Source organism: Symphodus melops (genome assembly GCF_947650265.1).
Source record: "Symphodus melops genome assembly, chromosome: 4".
In the NCBI taxonomy this organism is placed as follows: Eukaryota; Metazoa; Chordata; class Actinopteri; order Labriformes; family Labridae; genus Symphodus; species Symphodus melops.
In genome coordinates this window covers 21,427,554-21,449,197 of record NC_136694.1, presented here as the reverse complement: position 1 = coordinate 21,449,197, position 21,644 = coordinate 21,427,554, and the positions used below count along the sequence as shown (strand labels likewise).

Genomic DNA, 21,644 nt, shown 5'->3' with positions numbered 1-21,644 from the left:
TCCCACCCCTACACAACACTGAGGGCAGTCACGCCATCACGCCAAGAGGAAGGTCTTTCTTTTTGACGAACACTCGTGCCCCCCCTCCGTTTATGTCAATGGAGATGTTTTCAGTTGAGTGACGAATCCAATAGCACTGTAGAGGACATCACGCCTTCTGGCCTGTTAGTGAACCCGGGCGTCAAAGTCAGACAGAACAAATGCTCCCGCTTTAATTATCTCATTCAGTCTCACGTGTCCACTTTAATCAAGGTTCCCATTCTGAGCGCCACAACTCGGCAAACAGAAGCCTGAACTTTAGGCTGCTCCGCGTTCATTCATCAAAGTCTGTTGAAGCAAATTAGGAATGAACCCTCCATTCATTGTTAGACACAAGATAAATCATTCATAAAGTAAAAGCTGAACTAAATATAACAACGGCAGAACTTTACATAAAGCCTTTGAATGCTGCTGTGAAATTGCTAATTAGAGACATTGTGTTGGGGGTGCACACAGTGGGGTGACTCAGATTTGTTCAGCTCATTCCACGACTTTCTTTTATAATTAAAAGTGGTTTTTGGATCATTACTGAGAGAAGAAGAAGTTAACAATACCCTTACACCAAATCCTATCAGTTGCCATTGTTAGTGCTAAACTGATTGGATGGTTTTTAGATGGCGGTACTGCATGGACAATCCTCAAGAGAATAAAGAAGCAATCCATATCCTCCCACTACACGTTTGATAACAAAGTCGTCCCGTGTGTCGCGGCCTTCGTCTCCTTGCTTTGATTAAGTACCTTATTTGTGGTTTATCCAAAAATCTACTGAGCTGCTTAAATCTCTTTCAGACACTCAATCAGTGTGAGTGAATGTAGCGCGCTGATAGAGCTCTGCACTTCAGCCACTGTGCGGGGGAGGAAGAGGGGAGCTGAAGATACACAGCAGAACATGCTTCTTTTTTTTTCCCTGATCACGACTACAGTGGAGTGAAATTCACAAATAGCAACACTCCCAGACGTGCTCATGCTCAGATGGAAAACAACAAAAAAAAACGTACAGATAAAAGTATTCCGATTCTAAATCACCATGTAGCCCAACTGCTTTAGAGCACAAGCTACAGAAACAAACCAAAATTATTGACAGTCCTACATCCCTTGTTATCCATTGAAAAAGAAAGCTGCAGAACCAGCACCCAGGAAACGCACACAATCAAAATGATTGGTTTTGTTCGGCTCATTCTCGCTGCCTTGATTGGTAATCGATGACACCATACCATAATGAATCCTCAGTAGTCCTTCCTCCTGGAACACGGGATTTGCCTCAGACAGCTGACCTCTTTGCACTACGGCCCACATGCTGCTGCGAAGGATCACAGAGGCAGAGAGGTGGAAGACAACAACTTTAATCACCAGAGCGTTAGGAAGTCCTCGGACCAAAGATGTACTGTAGAAGCACCGTCATGAGACGTGATCCTTCACCACAACGGCAGCGTTGGCTCTAAAAATAGTCCCTGGCTCTCTGAATCAATGATGTGCACAGTGAGCCTAGTCAAAATACAAAGAACGCCTTTGGCTCCTGACAGGGGGAGAGGATTCCCACATTTGACATCCGTCACTGCTGAGATTGTCCCGTGCCGTCTTCCACTAATTTCAGGGTATATCAGGGTACCTCCATTGAGCTAAGAGTGGCACATGAACCTACATCCACACTTGCTGCAGGGTGCTACGCCTGATCTGTCCAAGCTAGTTAAGCAAGGACCGGCTTACTGCATCCCTATTCAGAGATCCTCGGAGAAGGATTCCTCTGATATCTGCAATTCAACAGGGCCGATTCTTCGGAAAGCACAGAATCCTTCAAGTTAGTTAAACAGAATAGCTTATACTCATGAATATTAAATCATCTGCTTCATCTCACTCCAACTCAGCATGCTTTTTTAGAACATCTCAAACTGTTAATTTAAGAAAGCTTATCCCCACACATTAGGGCCAGGACAATGTCCTTTGTGGCAGGCGCTGATTGTAAGTGTAGTGACTACTCGGCTGTACAGGAAGAACACAGTTGGATCGTTTGAAGCTGTCGGCCAGCTGTCCAACGGCGGTTTAAGTTCCACTTACTGCCGCTTTAATTGAACAGCATAAAGAGGATTCGGGTAACCAAGTGAAAAAGATAGCATCACTGAAGTGGGGTGGGGCATGCAGAGTGCGTGTGTGTGTGTGTTTCTTTGTGTGAGAGTGGGCGAAGGGCTTTAAGGGAGTTAATGGAAAGCGATGTGAGGTCAGACAGACTGACAGTGTTGATGGACAGATGTGGTAACGCAGCTTTTCTTGGGGGCTTAATGCATCAAGGGCCTGCGTCTGAACTTTTGTGATGGCCGACCGTTTTATCATTTCAGCAGGGGACGCTCACCAAATCCACTGCACAAATTTCATGCTTTGTTTGGCTTCTGTACTCCAACCTCTGTTCTGAACGTCCTCCACTGTATGAAACAAGGAAGGCTGTAAATAGTTGACATACGTATGTAAAGAGGTTTTAAAAAAGAGGCTGAAGAATAACTCGCTGATTCTGGGAATTCCTGAGAGTTCCGAGGAATGACAGGAGAGACATCGGTCACATCTGTGTGCAGCTGCATTCCTTAACTCTCCGATGAACATGACAGATTCCCGGCAGACAGCAGGGCTCAGGAGGAGTTGTCGGTTCAGTAGTCCCTGCTGACATATCTAACAGGGCAGGAGAGCTGAGACAATCAGAAAGAGAGGGCAGGGAACCCCTGACATTATGTAATAAAGAGGTTTGGCTTTAATTTCAGAGATCTGGGTAACAACACGAATTAGATGATAGCAAACAAAACGTGATGATTTATTCGTCTAATAATTCAAGTACATTTATTTAAAGAATTGTGTTTTTGATACACTGTGCTGTGCGGTAAAGAGCGAGTGTTAATAAATATGGTAGAAAACAGCAGTGCAGTGATTTCGGCCATGAGCTCAGTGAGGCCCGGTGCTCTGGAGTAATTACAAACCGATTATTTTAAAAGCATAATCATTTATTTACATTCATTGATTTCCATTTATGCTGCTCAGTCAGCAGCTCTTTCGTCCCTCAACCATCGTGTCGCAGGAAGGTGCGAGTGTGACACCGAGGTCAACACTACGTCGATAAATGCTTTTCGTGGCCACTCTACGAATACAAAACCCAACACAAGTTGTTCACCTATTTAACACTCAAGAAAATCGACTATTATCGAGACGTCCATGCCGACAACAAAAATCTATTATTGTGAAGTACTGGTGACTTTGAGGGAAACACTTCTGAATATAAGCTTCTGATGATCCAGTCCCACAAGGGGTTAAACCAAGCTTATGACACAGATGTTTCCAATGTATTTCTCAGCTACTAAACCTGTGTCCCTGGATGGCCTCCACCAGTGAAACACACCCAGACAAGGCGGCTTAGACTGCTGAAGGTCAGTCCCTAACTGCCACGTTATGAGAGGCCAGACCAGCTTCAACCGTTTGCCCTGTGGTCTTCTGTGGTGCTGAGCTAACACTTTCATATCAGGCAGAAGCACTCACGCGGACAAATACGGGGGAAAAGTAGAAACAAGTGGTGAATTTGGAGGTGAGGATTTGACATATTAGTGATGTGTGTGTGTGTGTGTGTGTGTGTGTGTGTGTGTGTGTGTGTGTGTGTGTGTGTGTGTGTGTGTGTGTGTGTGTGTGTGTGTGTGTGTGTGTGTGTGTGTGTGTGTGGGGGGGGGGGGGGGGGGGACAAAACAAAACTCATCAGAATGGTGGGAAAAATCCAGATAAATCTCCTATCCATTAAAAGATAATAAACAATCATATTGTAAAAGAATAGAGAATTTAATAAATGCAATTGCTCGTTCTGTACTTCTGAAAGACTTGCCAAGTGTGAAATAAAAAAAACATCCAAATACTTACAATGTTCAAGGTTGATCAGAAAATCACAGGATAGCAGTCAAAGCTTCAGTGAGCACTGCTTTCTTTACCAACAGCCTTTCCATTTAGTCCTGTAGCACAGGCTGTCAGTGACTGACTTTTGGTATTTTCTCTATTGCTTAAGGATCCATTGTTGAAACATATTGTAGAAAACACAGTCAGTGACATAGAAAATACATCATAGCAGGATTTCCAACACATTTAACAATGGTGCAGCATATTCGGATGTTCAGTGAGAAGGAAAGCAAAGACACGGCCCTAGGTGAAGTTTCAAACAAACAAAACTTCACATTTTTATTCAGGAATGGAAGTTGACATCTTTGGAAATGTGTGCAGAGTGTTGTTAAGTAACGTGTCTTATGAGATCCAAAGTGACAACATCTAAAAGTAGATTTTCTACAAGGCTGAGTACTGTAGGGAGGTCCTTTCCTTACACACACACACACACACACACACACACACGCACACACACAATGTGGGTGAATGCATGTAATGTTAACAATGTTAATGTTAATGTTCCTGATTGAATAACAATCAGGAGGAGGAGAGAGAGCAATGCATGCTATCTCTATTTATGTTTGGAGAAAATCCAAAAAGGGATTTTGGCTCTTCACAGGGAATCAATGCATGCTTAAAAAAAAAAATACAAAAAAATAATAATGTCTTACATGTAAATCCTTTCATTTCTGCCACTAGAGATGTAGGTCATCACTCGTGGTGCGGGGAAATCTGGAATGTTTTTCTAGTATTGCTATTCTAGGTTTTTTTTTATCCCGTTAAAAATTCAATAGATGTTAAGACGAAGAAGAAGTTTGTTGATGACACAACATAACTCTGGAGTAGTGTTGCCATCTATCTTCAGACATTTCATATCATCACTTAGCTTTTAACAAGAACAGAGAGACAGAATCCTGAACCCCTATTTCTATCATAAACAAACTGTTAAAACAGGCAGTCACATCGGGGACAATATATGGCCTCACTGACATTAACCACCATTCATTAAATTGAATGTACTCTATTGTGAAGATTATTGTGTTGCCAGATTCTTGTCAAAACACATCTGAGGTTAGAACCAGAAAACCAGAAACGCCTTTTTATAAATGGAAACAGCATCACTTGAAAGTCCTTGTCCAATATACTGTATATACTGTATATATATATATATATATATATATATATATATATACTGTATATATATATATATATATATATATATATATATATATATATATATATATATACACACTCTGCATGTGTGGCGAGCAACAAGCCTTAGAGACGTCAAAGTATAACTTTTGGTCTCATTAACAGCTTTGGAATCAGATTGTTTTAATGTTACCATCAATAATAATAGACAGCAGTCATGTTACTACCCTGGTGTGTCTCGGTCCAAGGTGGAGCTAGTTCAACCAGAAAAATGTTAAAATCATGTTCTAGCCAATAAATTGTAATCATGAGGATATTTAGCTTAGCTGCCATGAAATAAGAAATCTAAATATAGCAACAACCAAAACAAAATAGAATTGTGTAATCAGTGGCATGCCCACACAATTTCTCTGACTAGAACATTTTGACAAGCTGTCAGACTCGACCAGCCAGAGATAGCTCAGAGAGGAACCGGAGAGGTCACCGCTGGAAACCAAATCTCTATTAGTCAAACTGCAGAAAACATCATCGCCCACTCTGGTGACAAACATTAAGCATGGTCTGTTCTGCTGCTCTCATCAACGAAAAAAATACTGCATGCAGGGCAGGGAGGGGGGGGGGGGGATTTCAAGGTGGCTGAACAGGTTAGGCCGCAGTCCCGTTCAGATGTATCCAGCTACAGCTGTGGAAAATGAGTCTGTTGCTAAATTTAGCTCTGGAGTAGGGGATCGCCTGAAGGAAAACGTCACAGTTGCCCGGTCTGGCACACATGCTGCGGTAGCGGCTGAGATTGAGAGAAAAAATAATAAAATAAATTAGACTCACAAAGTATTACGAGTGGCTCAGTGCAGATTTGTATCATCACTTAAGGGTTCAGTGTAGTGCGAGCATAACAACGAAAACAAGCTAGATGGAGAGGTAGAGCAGGGTGGATTAGTGCGAGAAAGTGGAAAATGTTTAGGAAAAAAAAGACACTTTTAGGCAGAGGCAATGAACTTATAAGAAATAATAATCAATACTATATGATGCTATTTAATGAAGGGGCCGCTGTTTTATTTTGTACTGAATATTACTGAACATTCTTAAATGATAATGGCAACAGGAACTTAATGATTGTATATCCGATCAAACAGTCATAGTTGACATAGAGCGTAGCTGTTCGTTTCTAATGGACTGAAAATTTGATTCCAAATAAAAGCTAAAGCAAACTCATCAATGCTACTGAGAATTTGAAAAACAAACGTGCCCACTCTTTTATTCCTAGCCTCCCTCTCTGCCCTGTGGCCACTGTTGGTCATTTTGAAAATCAAGCAGTGGGTAGAGATGATTTCAGCACTGAATGTGAAATTAAACATGAGACGGATAAATGTATTCAAACTTGATGTTCTAGGACGCTGCACAGTGTAGGAGTGCACAGAGTGATGCACTCGCTGTGTTCACTGAATGCATTATGCTTTTGAAGCGCAGTGGGAGGAATGTGGATTGTGCATTCACGTAGCCGCCAAAGTGGAGCTTCAGTGACATCTAGTGGAGATTAGCTGTAAGAAACAAAGAGCTGTACGTCATCGTGCAGTTAATCAAGCGCGTACAGTCTTCATCTTTCTTGATTGACATGCTCCAATTATTGAGAATGTCTAAATGCTTCACACACAAAAAAATGAGGACTGTTTTTGACTTATTCTGAATGCAACAAATCTGTCTCCCCCCAGATACCTGTCCTTGGATGATAGGATTAATCCAGATGTTTAATTTCAAAATAACGTGTTTGAGTTTAAAATATTCTGCACATTTATAATGAATGAAGATGCGGTAACCCTGATCTTCATTTTTAATATTTTATTTTTTACATCGTGGATGATAAAATAAAACAAAGTCGACATCCAGCATTCGAGCCCTGAAAGCATTTTCCTCTTCTGTTCATTTAGCAAACCGTTTTGACTTTAAACCAACAAATTCCCTGTGCTGCCATGCGTCTACGTTCCTCTCATCAACGCGATTAGTGCCAGCATAGAAAGTTCTTTGGATTCTTATTTCTCTAAAAGTTCGAAAGAATCGAGTGCCCCTCCAACAACCTCACATGCTCACATATTCTGTGTGTCTGCAGTACAGAGCTCACTAGCTTTTTATCAGAGCCGATCTTTGCATTTGCAGCTTTAGTTAAAATGTGTACGCCCCCCTAGTGGTAAAACCTAATCAAGGACCACATTTATCTATCCATCTTTCACCCACACTGCTGATACACTTCAACTGAAGCTCATTACTCATTATTAGAATTCTGTCTTTTCCACCAAACAAGTCAATTTAACTTTTTAACATAGTAAAGGTGAACGATAACCTTTGTATTCAAATTGTGCAAGTCCACCTGCAAAGCGTTTCTCGATGAGCGAAAAAGGACTCAAGGTACATGAAGGTGCACAGATGGTCCAGCTGAGCTTTGCACATATGAACACATAAGTGAAGGTTATTACCACTGTCCATTAGTGTTCCCTCGCTCCAGAAATCTATACTACGCCCGCCGTCCTCCATATAGCTCAAAGACACGGAGCTTCCTGTCTCGTCTGACTGAACTCTAGCAGGCTCCTTTTCTCTGCTGCCCGCCTCTTTCAGTCAGAGGTCAGGGACACTAGGGAAAGTGTTCCGGTGTCCAAATGGGCCTGCTGAGTGATCGTATTGTGTTACAGGGGCAACATAAAGAAGCCAGACTTCATCCTTTTTGCGTCCGTTGAACGATCCAGTGATTACCACGTCGAAACCACATCATCAGAAGTACTTTTTTTACTTATTTACTTTTGTACTTATTTTACCATTCACACTAATGATTGTAATTTGAATATTTATTGATTGAGAGGAGGGGGAAACATGTCTCTTGCTTGTGTAGGGATGTCAAATAAAATCCAACAGTTATGATAGGTGTAACAAGAAAAATGTGATCACAGTGTGTTCATGATGTGAAGTCGTGAACAGGTCGATGAGCTTTAAAGAAAGGAGGGAAAGACAAAAAAGTAATAGAGAAAAAAAAAAGCAGCTGAGAAGGATGCTGGCGCTCCTTCCTCACCACACACCTGAAATAATGATGAGTTCAAGTCAGAGGTTACATGTTCATGCCGACCCAATTGCAGCACCAATTAACAAATTGCGGGTGATACCGATGCAAGGACATGTCGGATCCTGGCAGGATGTCCTCTGTTAGATGAGCTACTACTCCTGTGGTAAACCAATACTGAGAGTTAACCTCAACACAGTGCATTAACCACGCTAACATTTCTTATGAGCGACACTGTACTCTAAACTAAAGGAATACTACTCTGGTAGGCACACTCACAAAGCCACAGCCGAGCCAAGTCCGTCACAGGCGAGTGACTGACCTTTATACAGCGAAGCTACTACTGGAATATTATGATGCTGGAGGCGGTGACATACAACACTGCCTGTAGAATAGAGAGTAAAACCTAAGACAACACAGACATAGCCGCAGCAGCCAGCCATGCCCGCGTTCGAGTCCACTGGTCTCAGTCAAAAACAACAGCAGCCGTGCCTGTGTGTGGTGAAAGCTATCGGTGTCCACTACAATGAACAACATCAGCTCAGCAGGCCCCCTTTTTTAAACGACACAACACAGCTGCTACACCAGCTGCACGGTTCACTCTTATGAATGGTGATTCCTGTTCCTGTCATCTGGCTGTTGACATGGAACAAAACCACTAAATGTTTCATCTCTTGGTCTGGACTGATGGTCCATTATAAACCTGTCTGAAGCCCCTCTCGTTGAGGAGTCGTAGCATGCATACTCATCCATTAAGACTCGTCAACTTTAAGATTGGGTACAACATTTATTGAAATCCCTGGAGATTTGTTCATCCTTTCTGAAGCTAGTATTAATAGTGTCATAAAGTCAGATGTAGCTAAAGACGTTACAAAGAGAAGACTCTCTGTCCTGCTATTAAACTCAAAATCTGAATATTTACTGTACTCTGTCGTGTATAATGCTCAATCTGAAGTTTAGAAAACCCTCTGAGACAGACCTTGACAGTAATTAAAGTATGTCAATGCGTGTTATTTACACTAGTTCTACTTTTGACCACAAAGTGAGCAAAGTCATTTATTAAGCTTGTCCAGGTGGGGCGAAATCTCGACAAAGAAAAAGTGTGAGAAAGAAAGGCTGGGGGAAGAAAGGAGACACCGTGATAAATGGGAAGAGGAAAAGAAAGTGTACGTGAGATTTTAAGGGGCCAGGTAACTCCTTATGGAGCAATCTGTCCTTCCCACGTAGTTGGGCCAATATGCCATCGACCTAGATGATTAAAATAAAACCCGAGCCCCAGTACCTTTTGATGAGTGCAGTCTGACCAGAGGACAGACAAAGACTGTTCGGGTTTACACAAAGACAGATAACCACCTTTCCTTTCCAAGAATCTGATTCTAAAGAGAGTATTTATCGACATCAAATCAACAATCATTGAACTTTTTTCGACAGACGTCATCAGAAAAGGCAATGTGCTAGCACACACCCGCTTATATACATCCTCAAGTTTCTGACAGGAGCTCAAACAGCTCCTCTTACCTCCAGCTTTCAGACTGACTGTCCTGGTCTCTGAGCTATCCTGAGCTCCTGTCAGGCTCTGCCTCTCTTACCTGTACTTCATGCCTGTCTGATAAGACACACACTCCTCCAAGGCCAGGCAATTCATCTTCAGGAAGTCTTCCATGTTCTTAATTTGAGCTGCGACTCTTTGTTCCCGGAGTCTCTGCAGCTCGGCGTGGTCGGGGGGCCGGGCCGGCGGCTGATTAAGCCCCTGGTCTGAGTGGTAGCGGTTAATCCCGCTCCGGATGCTCTCGCTGTAAGTCATAGACAACATCTTGCCGCTGCCACTGCTGCTGCTCTTCCGAACACTGCCTGGCACTGCCGGTTTGGGAATCTGCAGGTTTTCAGGAGGACAGTAACTGGACGTGCGACTGCCAGGAGGCCCGCTGGGGCCACTTGCGTACCCTCCTGCAAACATGCCCCCCCCCCACCCCTCCCGCTTCTATCTCCTCCTCCTTCTCGGGATGCTCAGGCGGCCCCGTGCACTGAAGAAGAAAGTAGGGACGCGAGCAGAGCGAGGAGCCAGCAGGGCAAAGCCACCTCCTTAAATAGCACCTGCTCCAGCTCTGGGCAGCACACAGCCATGCATCTTGTAATCAGAGTCGCACAACATCACCCCGCACCACCCTCCCCTGACAGGTACACAATGGCAGGGTTTGGCTGATAGGGAGCTTTCAGGTGAGTTGCTGGTGATTAAGGAACAGGACCAAAGAGGACACATGCTAACTGCAAAAGGAAGGCATTCAAACATGCACCAAGCCTGAGGGAGGAGCATAGTCCTAATATGGAAAATTAAAAAAAATACTTCTTTTTGACTGGAGTAAGAGAGAGAGTCTAAAGACAACACTCTGAGAGTAGTCCACGATGTTATTTACATATGGAAAACAAAAAAGCCCAGTTTGCCTTGAAAAAGCAAACAAAGCTCGAGCGCCAAAAGAATCCAACAGCTTCAGGATGTACGTCCGCCATGGATTTTTAAAATGTATGACCGGTGCTTTCTTTAGCTTCACATATATTAGGGCCATTATGGCGTCCATTCAAAAAGTGTTTGTTTTTTACACGTGTCCTTCTCGTAGTACCAACTTTCTTATAGTCAGTTCAACCTTTAACGACTGAGCTCTACAAAGAGTGTTGTGCTGATGTTCCTCTACAGGGGGGCAGCACTGTGTCAGCGCTGATCACGAAGACACATTGATGGTCGAATAAATAAAGCTGTACACATTACCTGAAGACCAATATGAACCTCTCTACTCTAAAAATACGGATTTTATGAACATTAAAATGCAGATAAAAGTTTTTTTTTTAAATAACTTTTTTCTAAAAAAATAAAAAATAAAAAATAAAAAATTGATAAACATGATAACTTGAGCATTTCCACTTTAACAACATCTTATTAAATCATATTAATATCCATAATAATCATTTTGAGTTGATTTTATTATTAAAAAAAAAAAAAACATGAAGAAGACATGCAAACAGAATATAAAGGCTGAATCTGAAAAAGGTTGAAGTTCAATAGGAACAAATCGAATAAAAAGTTATTGAAATTATTCTAGAATTTTAAAAAAGCTCACTCCAAAATTAAAAGTGGATTCTTTTCAGTTTGAATGGCTCACAGCTCAGACTCTTCTCTGACAAGCTCTGCGCCGTATCGATCCTTTCAAAAGTCCTTTCACAAAGCAGCACTTTCTTCCACAGATCACCAAGCAGAGAAACAACAACTATCACATTAGCCTGTTCACCGCCCCACTTCAGCTCTCAGTGCTAATAAAGCAAGATTACACCTTATACACACACTTTAAATCATTACAAACAAATAAGAAAATGCGGACTGTTCATTACTCCAGCTATGTCTGCTTACGACACTAAGTTAGAAAGTGGTCACACCACCAGGACTCAAGTCTCTCCATGAACTGGCTATTAAATTAAAGTCTTCCAAACTGATTTTTCTTGCTTCAACACAAAAGACATAAAAGAAGAGGTTTCAAGCAATGGGCAGCATGCACTCACACACACCAACACAATCCTCATCACCCTGCCGACCCAAACAAACACGCATTCAGACACTCTCCCGATGCAGCCGCCAGCGCATATCTGTCCTCCAACTCACCCGGTTTCTTGGGGGTCGGCTCATGAGCGAGGTTGCTGGGTGCCAATCTGCTCTTATAAACACACGCTGCAGACGGGGATGGAGCGGGTTCCACCCAAACTGGGAGTGTCTTACAAGGAAACGTCTAAACCAATTACTATATAAGAGAGTGCATCCCTTCCCTCCCCTCACCGCTTGGACCGTACTCTATCACCACAAGAAACACCTCTTCCCCCCCCCTACCCCCTCCCCCTCCTCCCCCCCCCCAGATCTCATGGAAGAAATCCATTTATGTCATTTAGTGGCCCGTCTTGTTTCTGCTAACCGCAGCAAATAATATCAGGCTTGAATTATTCACCAAAGCTTTTGCGCTAAAAGCCTCTGATTGTTGTTCCACAGGAAAGAATACTAAGAGCTGGACAATAACGAGGGCCTGAGTGTTGTGTGCTCATGAGACACGCTCACACGCTCTCACACACACACACACACATACACACACACACACACACACACACATATATATGGATATAGATATAGATATATATATGTACAGACAGAAAAAAACAGACCACCAAGTATGTTTAAATGTGCTTTAACCTAAGCCTGATGAAAACCACAGTAGTCGCGCTGGATCTCAGCAGGTCAAGCTCACATGATGACGAGAGATCGAAACACCCGAGAGGGTGAAGCTGCTCCCTTTGTGTCAGGTGATTATTACAGTCAGTGCAAACTGAACAGTTATAGTGCATTCACTTTCACTGATCGCAGACATACAAGGCAGAAGTAATATCGGGGTCTTCACAAATGAACACTTTATAAAAAATGACAACATCCGCATCATGGCACAGATTTTTCCTGCAGAGAAAACTTTAGTGCTTTGTAAGGACTTTAATATGCGATCTCAGCGGCAGTCCGTCCTGCCACAGTGTGAGAGTTTGATGGAATATATGGTCTGGATTTATCTGTTAACTTGTGAGCGATGGTATGACGATATTAAAGCAGATGATTCATTCAGTGAACGTGTCTTTCTGTCAGATAAGCGGCTCTACATGGATCATTAAATGATCAGTTAAATGATTCATTTACAAGTGTTTCATTAAAGTTCACTGAAGTTTCTGCTGGAGTCCCTAGAGGTCAATAAGATATAACGAGCTCCCTAGCTGCCCTGCATGGCCAACTGTAATGAAAAGAGCGTTTAACAGGACTGATGGTACCAAGTTAAAGAGCCTCTTTGAAATGTCGAAATGTCTCCTCATATCCAAAAAGCAGATGCAAAAAATGTTCTAACTCACGTAAATAAACCTGATCAACTGTGTCATGACCTCTGATTCTGTTTGGAGGTAAACAGAGTCAATCTTTAAGACTTTGACAACAACATGAGAGTTACATTGGCAAAATAGCAAAAGAAAAAAAAAAACGTTCCCATCTTGAGCACGACTGTTTAAAAGTAACTATCAGATCAGTGACGCTGCTAAGAAGACAATAATAAATCTGTTGATATTTCACTGTCCTTTTATTTCTCCACGTCTTCACTTTAAAAAACAAATAAGACGTAGTGTGTTTGTATATGGGTCCAGTCATTCCTGTTTAACAACAACAGTAAGAGAGCTCTTTAAGTTCACGACAAACTCCAAATGTTTCCTTGAAGCAGAAACACCCTGAGTGCTCAACTCCACTTAGTAACATCATGGTTTTATTATCATAATAGAAATAATAATGACTACATTACATGAGTCACAGTTACAGTACGTGGAGGCTACAGATGTCTTTCTGCTGTACTGGGCCCCTCACTTCATAAGGCCCCAGACTCTTCTCCTTGAAAACAGAAGTTGAGTATGTTTTTTTTTGAACAGTGGAAGAGAAACCGGAAATGTTTGGGAAGAGAGAGTGTGGGGACGAGTTCGGATTCAAACCTGATCCATTGCAACAAAGACTAAAACCTCTGTGAATGGAACGTGTGACAGTGGCACTCCCCTAATCAAATATTTTCAAAGTGCTTTAATTTGACATTTTGCACTTTATCAAAGAGGTCTTTTTTATTATTATTTTAAAGTATTTAAAGATATAAAGTAAGAGTCAACTAAGAAACTAAGTTTCCCCTTCCTCAGAAATATTCGCCATAAACTCATCAAAGGCGTCTTACCTCAAATATAGGTAAAAAACACATGGAGCAGGGATGATCAAATGGGGGCTCGTGGACCACATCTGGTCCCCTCCAAGCTTCCCCTCCGGCCCCCAGATAATAATCAGACCCAAGAAATGTGAGGAGGAAAAACAAATAAATCCATACAGCTATTAAAGCAACCACAAACCAACTGAGTATAAAATAAAAAAATTTTAGGAATGACTTAATGTTTGAAATCTACCTGTTTGCTTTGTTAGCTTGTTATGAGAGCTACCCCTCTCATAGAGAGCTGTGCTTGCTGTTCTGAAAGTGGGCAAATTCAAAAAGGGAAAACTCTACAGTCTCTCAGCACTCGTCAATGCTCTCTACCCAACCCAACAAGTTCAGTGTGTTTCTACACCGTGTGGCTCTGAAGTAAGACATCAAGGTCAGTGTGGCGGCCAAAAAGAATCCTCAAATACTGGTCAAGGATTTTTACATCTTATTAGCGATCTTAATATCAGCCATACGAATGACTGTCACACGTCTTTTATATGTGTTTTCTGCACCCAAACACATGGGACATATAATGGTCAGCAGTCAACGGGCCACATCATTAGAAAGCACTCAGACCTCAGAAAACTGTGAAATGCTTTAACACCAATGGAGAGGGAATTACTGGACTAAAAGCATTCTTAATAGGGACTTTTAAAGGGCAGCGCTGCATGGTTCAGTACAGACCACATCATAAACAAAGAGAATATAGATAAATGAGGCGATGAGAATACAGCAGGACTCCAAATAACAAATAAAAAGGGCTGAACTGATGGTGATTAATATAAAGTCAAAGCAGCATCAAAACTAAACGTTAGAGGCAGAAGAGTAGCATACATTTCACCGCACTCCCAGGGTTACGTTTAGCATACATGTTAGCTAAGCATGCTATAGAGACTTTTGTTCACTTTATATGCTTACATACTTCTATGACTGAAAGATTATGAGAGATTCAAGTTTTTCTCCCCTGCCGGCCCGTGTGGCTGTCAGAGTGATGGACAGACACAGACAGCAGGCAGAATCGATCGGCCTCACGCAGACCGAGGGAGCAGCTAGTGGGAGGGTTTGCACTTTAAAAGAACAGAAATGTGCAAGGCGCCAAGATAAAAATCTGAAAGTGCGCTCATTACAAGTACATCCACGTCGTCAGGGTTTTTTTTTTAATATCTGCATCAGCAGAATAAGAACTGATAAAAGACCATAAAACAGGATCCTACGCTAAGGCGGCACAAAAAGACGGACCAGCTGAAGAAGGCACGCTGATGGAGAAGTGAGTACAAGTAACCCAACACCCGACTTCATCGCAGCAACAACACTGAGCTCCAGGATTTGTCTGGATTCATAATGCAGGATGGATCAGGTTGAAGTCTCATGAGGTCAGGTCTTGCTAATGTAAAAAAAAAATGATGAATACAGCAAAATGGCAAATCTGCTTAATCACGCCAAAGTAAGAGAAAAAAAGTGTCCAGAAATCACAACAGTAAAAGACTTCCATGTCACCTGATGATGCCTGACGAAAGCAGGCGTCTCAGGTGTCAAAGAACGGATGGAAAGATGAAGCAAAGATTCAAACTCAGACACTTATTGTTGATTCTGAGGTTGTTGGGTTTTTGTTTTTTTTTGAGCAACCTTGCAACTAAATCCATCATCACCCCTATCAGGTTTAAGCTGAATGTGCTTTGCCAGCTAAATAGTAGATGATAAGTGTTATCCATACTGCAGAGGTTTTCTAATGGATGCATGGTTTTAAATTACACAAATGAAAAGGCTCCGCAGCCACTTCAGTGTGAAACTGAAAGAAAAAAAATGTACGAGAAGAAAGGTACTTAGAAGGACGGGATGATCTAAGAAGCATGTTTTTGTAGCGACAGAGTGGTGTACTGAATGATGCAGAGACGGGTACCTGTAGAACTGCAGCTGTCGTTTGGGGCTCCCATAACGAGCGCTGAAGGCAGGAAAAAGGAAAAGCTTGTGTTAATACCAGCAGGAGAGAGGAGAGAAGAAGTTAGACAGACACTCAATGTGAGTCAGAAGCAGAACAAGTAAAAGTAGGAGACTAAAAGTGGAAGGGAATAGAAATAGCATGGTTAAATACAGACAGATAGAGCAGGTTAGAAAGAGTACATACAAAGACTTCTTTACCCCATTCAGTGGTGTATTCTGAAGTACGGTGACATGTTAAGGCATCAAACTGCATGATCAGTGCAACTGCGTGTGCGTCCTCCCAGACAAACCCAAGTCTGCCCTGAGTTTGAACAAATTCTACATTTTGCATGACCTCAAGACAAGAAGTTCATATCCATGTTAGAACGTGTTTTTAATCACATCCAGCTCCCTGCACTTCATAGTTAAAGCTCAAACCTTAAAGGCAGGCTCGCTCATTTCCTCCAGATATACTTTTTTAGGATTTTGGTTGACATTGTCTTTAGGTCCTGACAGATATTAATAACTCAGGTGCTCTGAAAAAGAAACAAAGGAAATGCGTCGCCTGTAGGAGTTTGTAAACTTGTAAAAACTTCGACCAATGTCGGCACTCGCTTCGAGTTTTATGAACCGATCACGTCTCCCTGTTCGTTCTCTACCCCATACACGCACGAGCCCACACTCAAAACGTGAGTTGAAATCCGCTTCTGGACCAATGGCGCTAGTGCATGTACGTGAGGGGCGTGGCTTTAGAGGGAGCACAGAGGGGAGGAGGTGGGTGAAATTTTTGGCACGGAGAGAATGCTACTTTCAAAATCATGCTAGTTTTCAAAAATTGGCCAAACCCTGCCTTTACCTGGAGAATGTCCTGCAAGTAAAAAACACTGCAAAGAACCTTTAATGTTTGTTTCATACCTGTAATAAAGATGAAGTTATGTGAGATGAGGTTGCAATCAGAATATGATTTAGAAGACTTGGCCTTTTAGCGTGAGGTGTGACTCTAGGTTGCAGACAGAAGCAAACAAGGCCAAAACACTTTTAGCTTAAAACTCTAAAAATGTCTGATCAACAAGAAGAAAACAAGAACAAATGTTATTCCAGTCCTGGTTAAGAATTTCAAACACAGTACTGTTTCTGGTAATAATAACAAATTTCAGATAGAGCAGGTGAGTCCTGAACTTCCATTCATCTTCGTCGGGATGTAAAGATTCATCGTAAAATCGCGACAAATCCATTCAGAGGCGCCAAGATTCACACGGACGCTCTGCAAAATGAATCGCAATAATACGGTGAGCGTCAGCAGCTGCAGAGCAAGACTTAGAAGTTGAGGACACACCGACACCTTTTAAAATCGAAGGTTGAGAAGATAACTGACGGGACAACATCTGTGTGCAAAATATTGGAAGGAAGACAGAGAACTACAGCAAAACCACAACCAACACGATGCAGCCTTTAATAGACAACACAATGAGATGGTCGAACCACACCGACAAGCAGGTTTGCAGCCTCTAAAAATGAACCTTCTTCAGTGATCCTTTGTCGACATTTTGTCTCCTTTTGTGAAATAAATTGTGAGAGAATCGTATCGTGAGTTTAGTCAATCGTTACATCCTAACGGTAGAACGATCCACTGTCTTTATAATAAATAACATCCCTCTACATCCAGCAGGACACCTACGCTTCTACCATGTGTGCAAAGCACAAAATCAGTGTAGAAATAACTTCATTATATAACTGATCTATGAAATATAAGCTATTACAAAACATTACATAAGTGTTCATCTAAAAGTTTTTTTCAAACATCTCTATCTCTAGCCCCATCCTAATTATCAGAGCTTTTAACTGTCCGTGATCCTGGTAGATCTCTAAGGACAACTAACTAACTGCTGCTGGAGGTGCCCAGGTCAAAATATAAGCACTGGGCTGACTTCTCTGTTGCTGCTCCCAGGCTCTGGAATCGGCTTCCAGCTGAAATGCGCCTCATTTCTGAGCAAAGCCTTTTTAAATCCAGGCTGAAAACATATTTATTTCATATGGCTTTTAATACCTAGTAGCATGGTGACACTTTTATCTTTTATCTTATTTTACTTTGCTGGATTTTATAACTTTCATTCAACTTTTTTTTATTGGATTTTATTTTTTATTTTTATTTTCGACTTGTTTTAAAGCACTTTGGTTCGCCGAAAGGATTGTTGTAAAGGGCTGTATGAATAAAGTACATTTACATAAACGTATAAGTTAAGAGTGTAATCTAGTAAGTCATAACTTTCACTTCTGACACTGACGATAGCATCCATCAGCTCTGTGTGATTCATTCAGAACGGGTTGCTAAGAGATATTTAGGAAATAGAATTTGTCACCACATCCTCTCACGTGTCACCGTGCTAACGTTCTGCTTTCATCTTAAAGGGGCAGCTACGCACAGACGTGACAAACATATCTGGTAGCAGTTGATGGTTTGACCACGTACGAGGACAATGATGAATAATTCATGTTGATGGTCTGGTTCCTATCCTGGGTCTCAGTGACGGCAAATCAAACGTCATGTCAAATCATAACCACGTAACAGTATGTTGCTTCAGTCTATAAAAGACAAGTGTCCAGAGGCTGCCCAGTGGTGTATCACTGAACTTTTAGCTCACAGACACTGCACCCATCTGCTCATAATGCAGAGGATGTGAAATGGAGCCATAAAGCTGCCTCAGAGAAAGAGTGGAATAGATGCTCTACTTAAAATGATCCGTCTCTGGCGCCACACTGTGGTGAAACGTCAGAGTGCAGGGTTGTTTGTACAGATGAATAAAAGGGTCCGTACAACACATAATGAGATACATGTACACTAAAAAAGCTGTGATGTGAATTCATGTGAGGGTGGGCTGCACAGTTAAAGTTTTTTTTTCACAGTTACAGACCAAAACAACATCAGCTCCACCTACTTAATGACAATGTGCTCAGTGAAAAACAACATGATATCTGTTAGTGTAAGGCATCCGTGACAATGCCACCAGCTGTGTTTTAAACTTTGGTTTACTATATTTTTATTTGCTTTCTGTGATTAAAGTTCACTCAAATATCATGAATATTTCACCTGAAAGAAAAACAGTTTCTTAGTCCCGCCCTTTGTGACTCTCTGCTTCACAGCTTGGTTAACTTTGCCTCTTCTAATTAGCTGGATGTGCTATATGTTGTTAGCCTTGTAAGGTTCAGTAAGTAAGTATTTCATGGGGAGACCTGAACACAGACAAGTGAGATCATGTGACTAAAGTTTATTTTCCTAAACAAAGAAGCATGCTGACTTCAGTTCAGTTTTGCAGAGTGCTGAAGTGTGTTTTATATTATTTCAAGGAAGGATTTCTGTACCAGAAAGGCAACAAGGAGACCCATTATCATTAGTTCTGAAACAACATTGAATGATTTTCTAATTGTTCTCTTCCTTTAAAAAAACGGGTGGTTTCTTCCTTGTTCCGTCACATGGCCTTGAGTGAAGCTGAATGCACGGTACACAACTTTCATATCCTAACCTATTTTAAAAATGTAAGTGGTCAGAGCCTGTAGCTATCGCTTGGTGATGCTTCCAGGTCTGCTCGCTCTCATTGGCTGTTGAGGGTGTTCTGTTGGAGGCAGACCAATCAGGAATCCTAAATGTCAAACATGTCTAATGTTTATGATTCCAGTGGAAGATTGACAATAAAACACATATCTGTAAAGCATTTACTTTTACTCCTTTCCCCCCCAACTTTACACAATACGGTCAATTGATGTGTTATAATGTGTTGTGTCCATTAACTGACCTGTAGATCATGCCGGGGGAGCCAGTCTGTCGGAGGGAGAGGCGAGCCGGGGAGTCTGTGGTAGATTCAGGATACATGGAGGCAGGAGGGAGGGGGCGTGGCCAGCCTGCCGGGGGTGGTGCTCTTTCACCGGGACCGCAGGGTACAGTTAATCACCAATCAGGGCCTCTGGAACAGAGAAGAGAGCGTACACGTATGTTAGTTATCTCAGCCTGTCTTCGCACTTTCACCTGAGTTCTGTCGCTGCTTTAACATCTATCCACGTCACAAAAAAAAAAGAAAAAGGATGACCTTGTTAGGATGCAGAAATGTGCCGTGCTATATTTTGAAAGTTTGATTATTTTTGAGCTTCAATTTCAGTCACAACAAATGTACTGTAGTCATTGCGGCTCTCTCCGCCCTGTCTGAACAGTGTTGAATCTGTCACATGCTGTTTACCGTGGAGCAGGCACACAGCAGGTGTGATCTTGTCACGCCAAGGGACGGACTCACAACACTGGACCATTATGTTCCATGTTCTGTGGCTGGAGATGTGAAAAGGCATGTCTGATCACTTAGAGAAAAGAACAAGCACACTGGGTAAATACTGGGTAATGATCAATATGTCCTGGAGCAGGTCAGGAGCATGAGAGCACAAACAGTTCTCCAACAGCATGATGGGACTCCTGATCAGCAGCCACTTGACCTAAAGGACAAGGCTCAAGGCTCCTCTAGGTAACATGTATCTTTATGTTTATTTGAAATATGAGTTCACTTGAAGATCAGGATGTAAGGGTGGATAAATCGCAGCAAAGTGTGTGAGCTGAGCGAACAGGACTGAAACGATGCAGAGTCCTCTTACCTATCAAATCCCCCCAACACCACCACACACACACCACTCTGTAAGGTGTGTGTGTGTGTGTGTGTGTGTGTGTGTGTGTGTGTGTGTGTGTGTGTGTGTGTGTGTGCGTTCTATTTTGGCACTGCATCAAAGCACTGTAAAGTTCATCGTCTCTCATACGGCTTACTAATCATCCAGAACTGAACCCACATATCACTGAAAACTAAAAGAAAAGAGTGTAATTATTAGAGGTTTGTAATTATTATTTCATTTCTGTGTTTTTTTTCCTGTTATTTATTTTATTTTATTTTTCCTCATGAAGAGCAGCAGTCGTATTTATTTGACATTGTTTCACCTTCTTCAGAGGATTGCAGCGTTCCCGCACCACTAGATGGCGTCGTGTGCTCACCCTGCTGACATGAGCTGAATGAATAAAAAAAAAAAAAACACCACACGGATGTAACCTCTGAAGATTTCCCCCGGCTGAGAGTTAAAGATTGGAAAAAAATAAATAAATAATAAAATACATGCGCAATGGAAGGTTTGTCAATCAGATTGGAAGAGCTACCATTTTACAAGGAGGGATGATGAAAACTAACGACACTGCCGTCCTGCACTAAAAGACAGCAAAAAAGCTGGAAGCTGCAAATTGCAGCCCACATTCACACCTATGGAGATCTTGATCCTGCTTCATCATCGTGTGGCTGCCGAATGTATGTGGGTGCACCTCAGCAAACCATGGCTGATCCACTGCTTAGAGCGACTGGATTCTATGAATAATTCAAAGTGTCTGCCCAAGAAGCAGGCCAGTGCTGTAGAGAGGGGTTTAAGCGAGGTAGAAGCTTTGGTATCACTGAGGGTTGGTTAAAGTGTGTACTCAGGTGACATTAACGCACGTTTGGGACGAGTCAGGAAAACATTTACAGCCGACACCATGGCATGAGTTAGAGAGGTGATAGAGCTTGTGCTTCAGTGGATGAAATCAAACGTGGGGATGGGGGGGGGGGGTGAAGCCGCAGAGAGAGTGGCATCATGTCACCGTGACAGAGCTACTCTATTTCACCAGTGGCTGCACTCATGTGAGCCTCGTCTCGTGAGCGACGCCGTGATGATAACATGAAGGTGACTTTCTCCTCACATCAATTTCACCACACGGCCAAAAGGAGGTGTCCCGCGCTCCCAAGGACTCATTT

General features: G+C 42.2%; 1 protein-coding gene across 3 annotated transcripts in view; it reads right to left on the bottom strand.

Moving 5' to 3' along the window:
* The window catches only part of kcnab2a (potassium voltage-gated channel subfamily A regulatory beta subunit 2a), an 83,770-nt gene that overhangs the window by 34,185 nt on the left and 27,941 nt on the right, over nucleotides 1–21,644 (bottom strand). For 2 of the 3 annotated variants that reach the window (XM_079342133.1, XM_079342134.1), the window contains exons 2-3: nucleotides 19,632–19,799; nucleotides 15,821–15,862 (exon numbers count right to left, since the gene is read on the bottom strand). In XM_079342133.1, the coding sequence (XP_079198259.1) occupies nucleotides 15,821–15,862; nucleotides 19,632–19,708 (119 nt within the window). In that variant the 5' untranslated portion in view covers nucleotides 19,709–19,799. The remainder of the gene's footprint in view (nucleotides 1–15,820; nucleotides 15,863–19,631; nucleotides 19,800–21,644) is intronic. The other variant, XM_079342135.1, reaches the window with a different exon arrangement.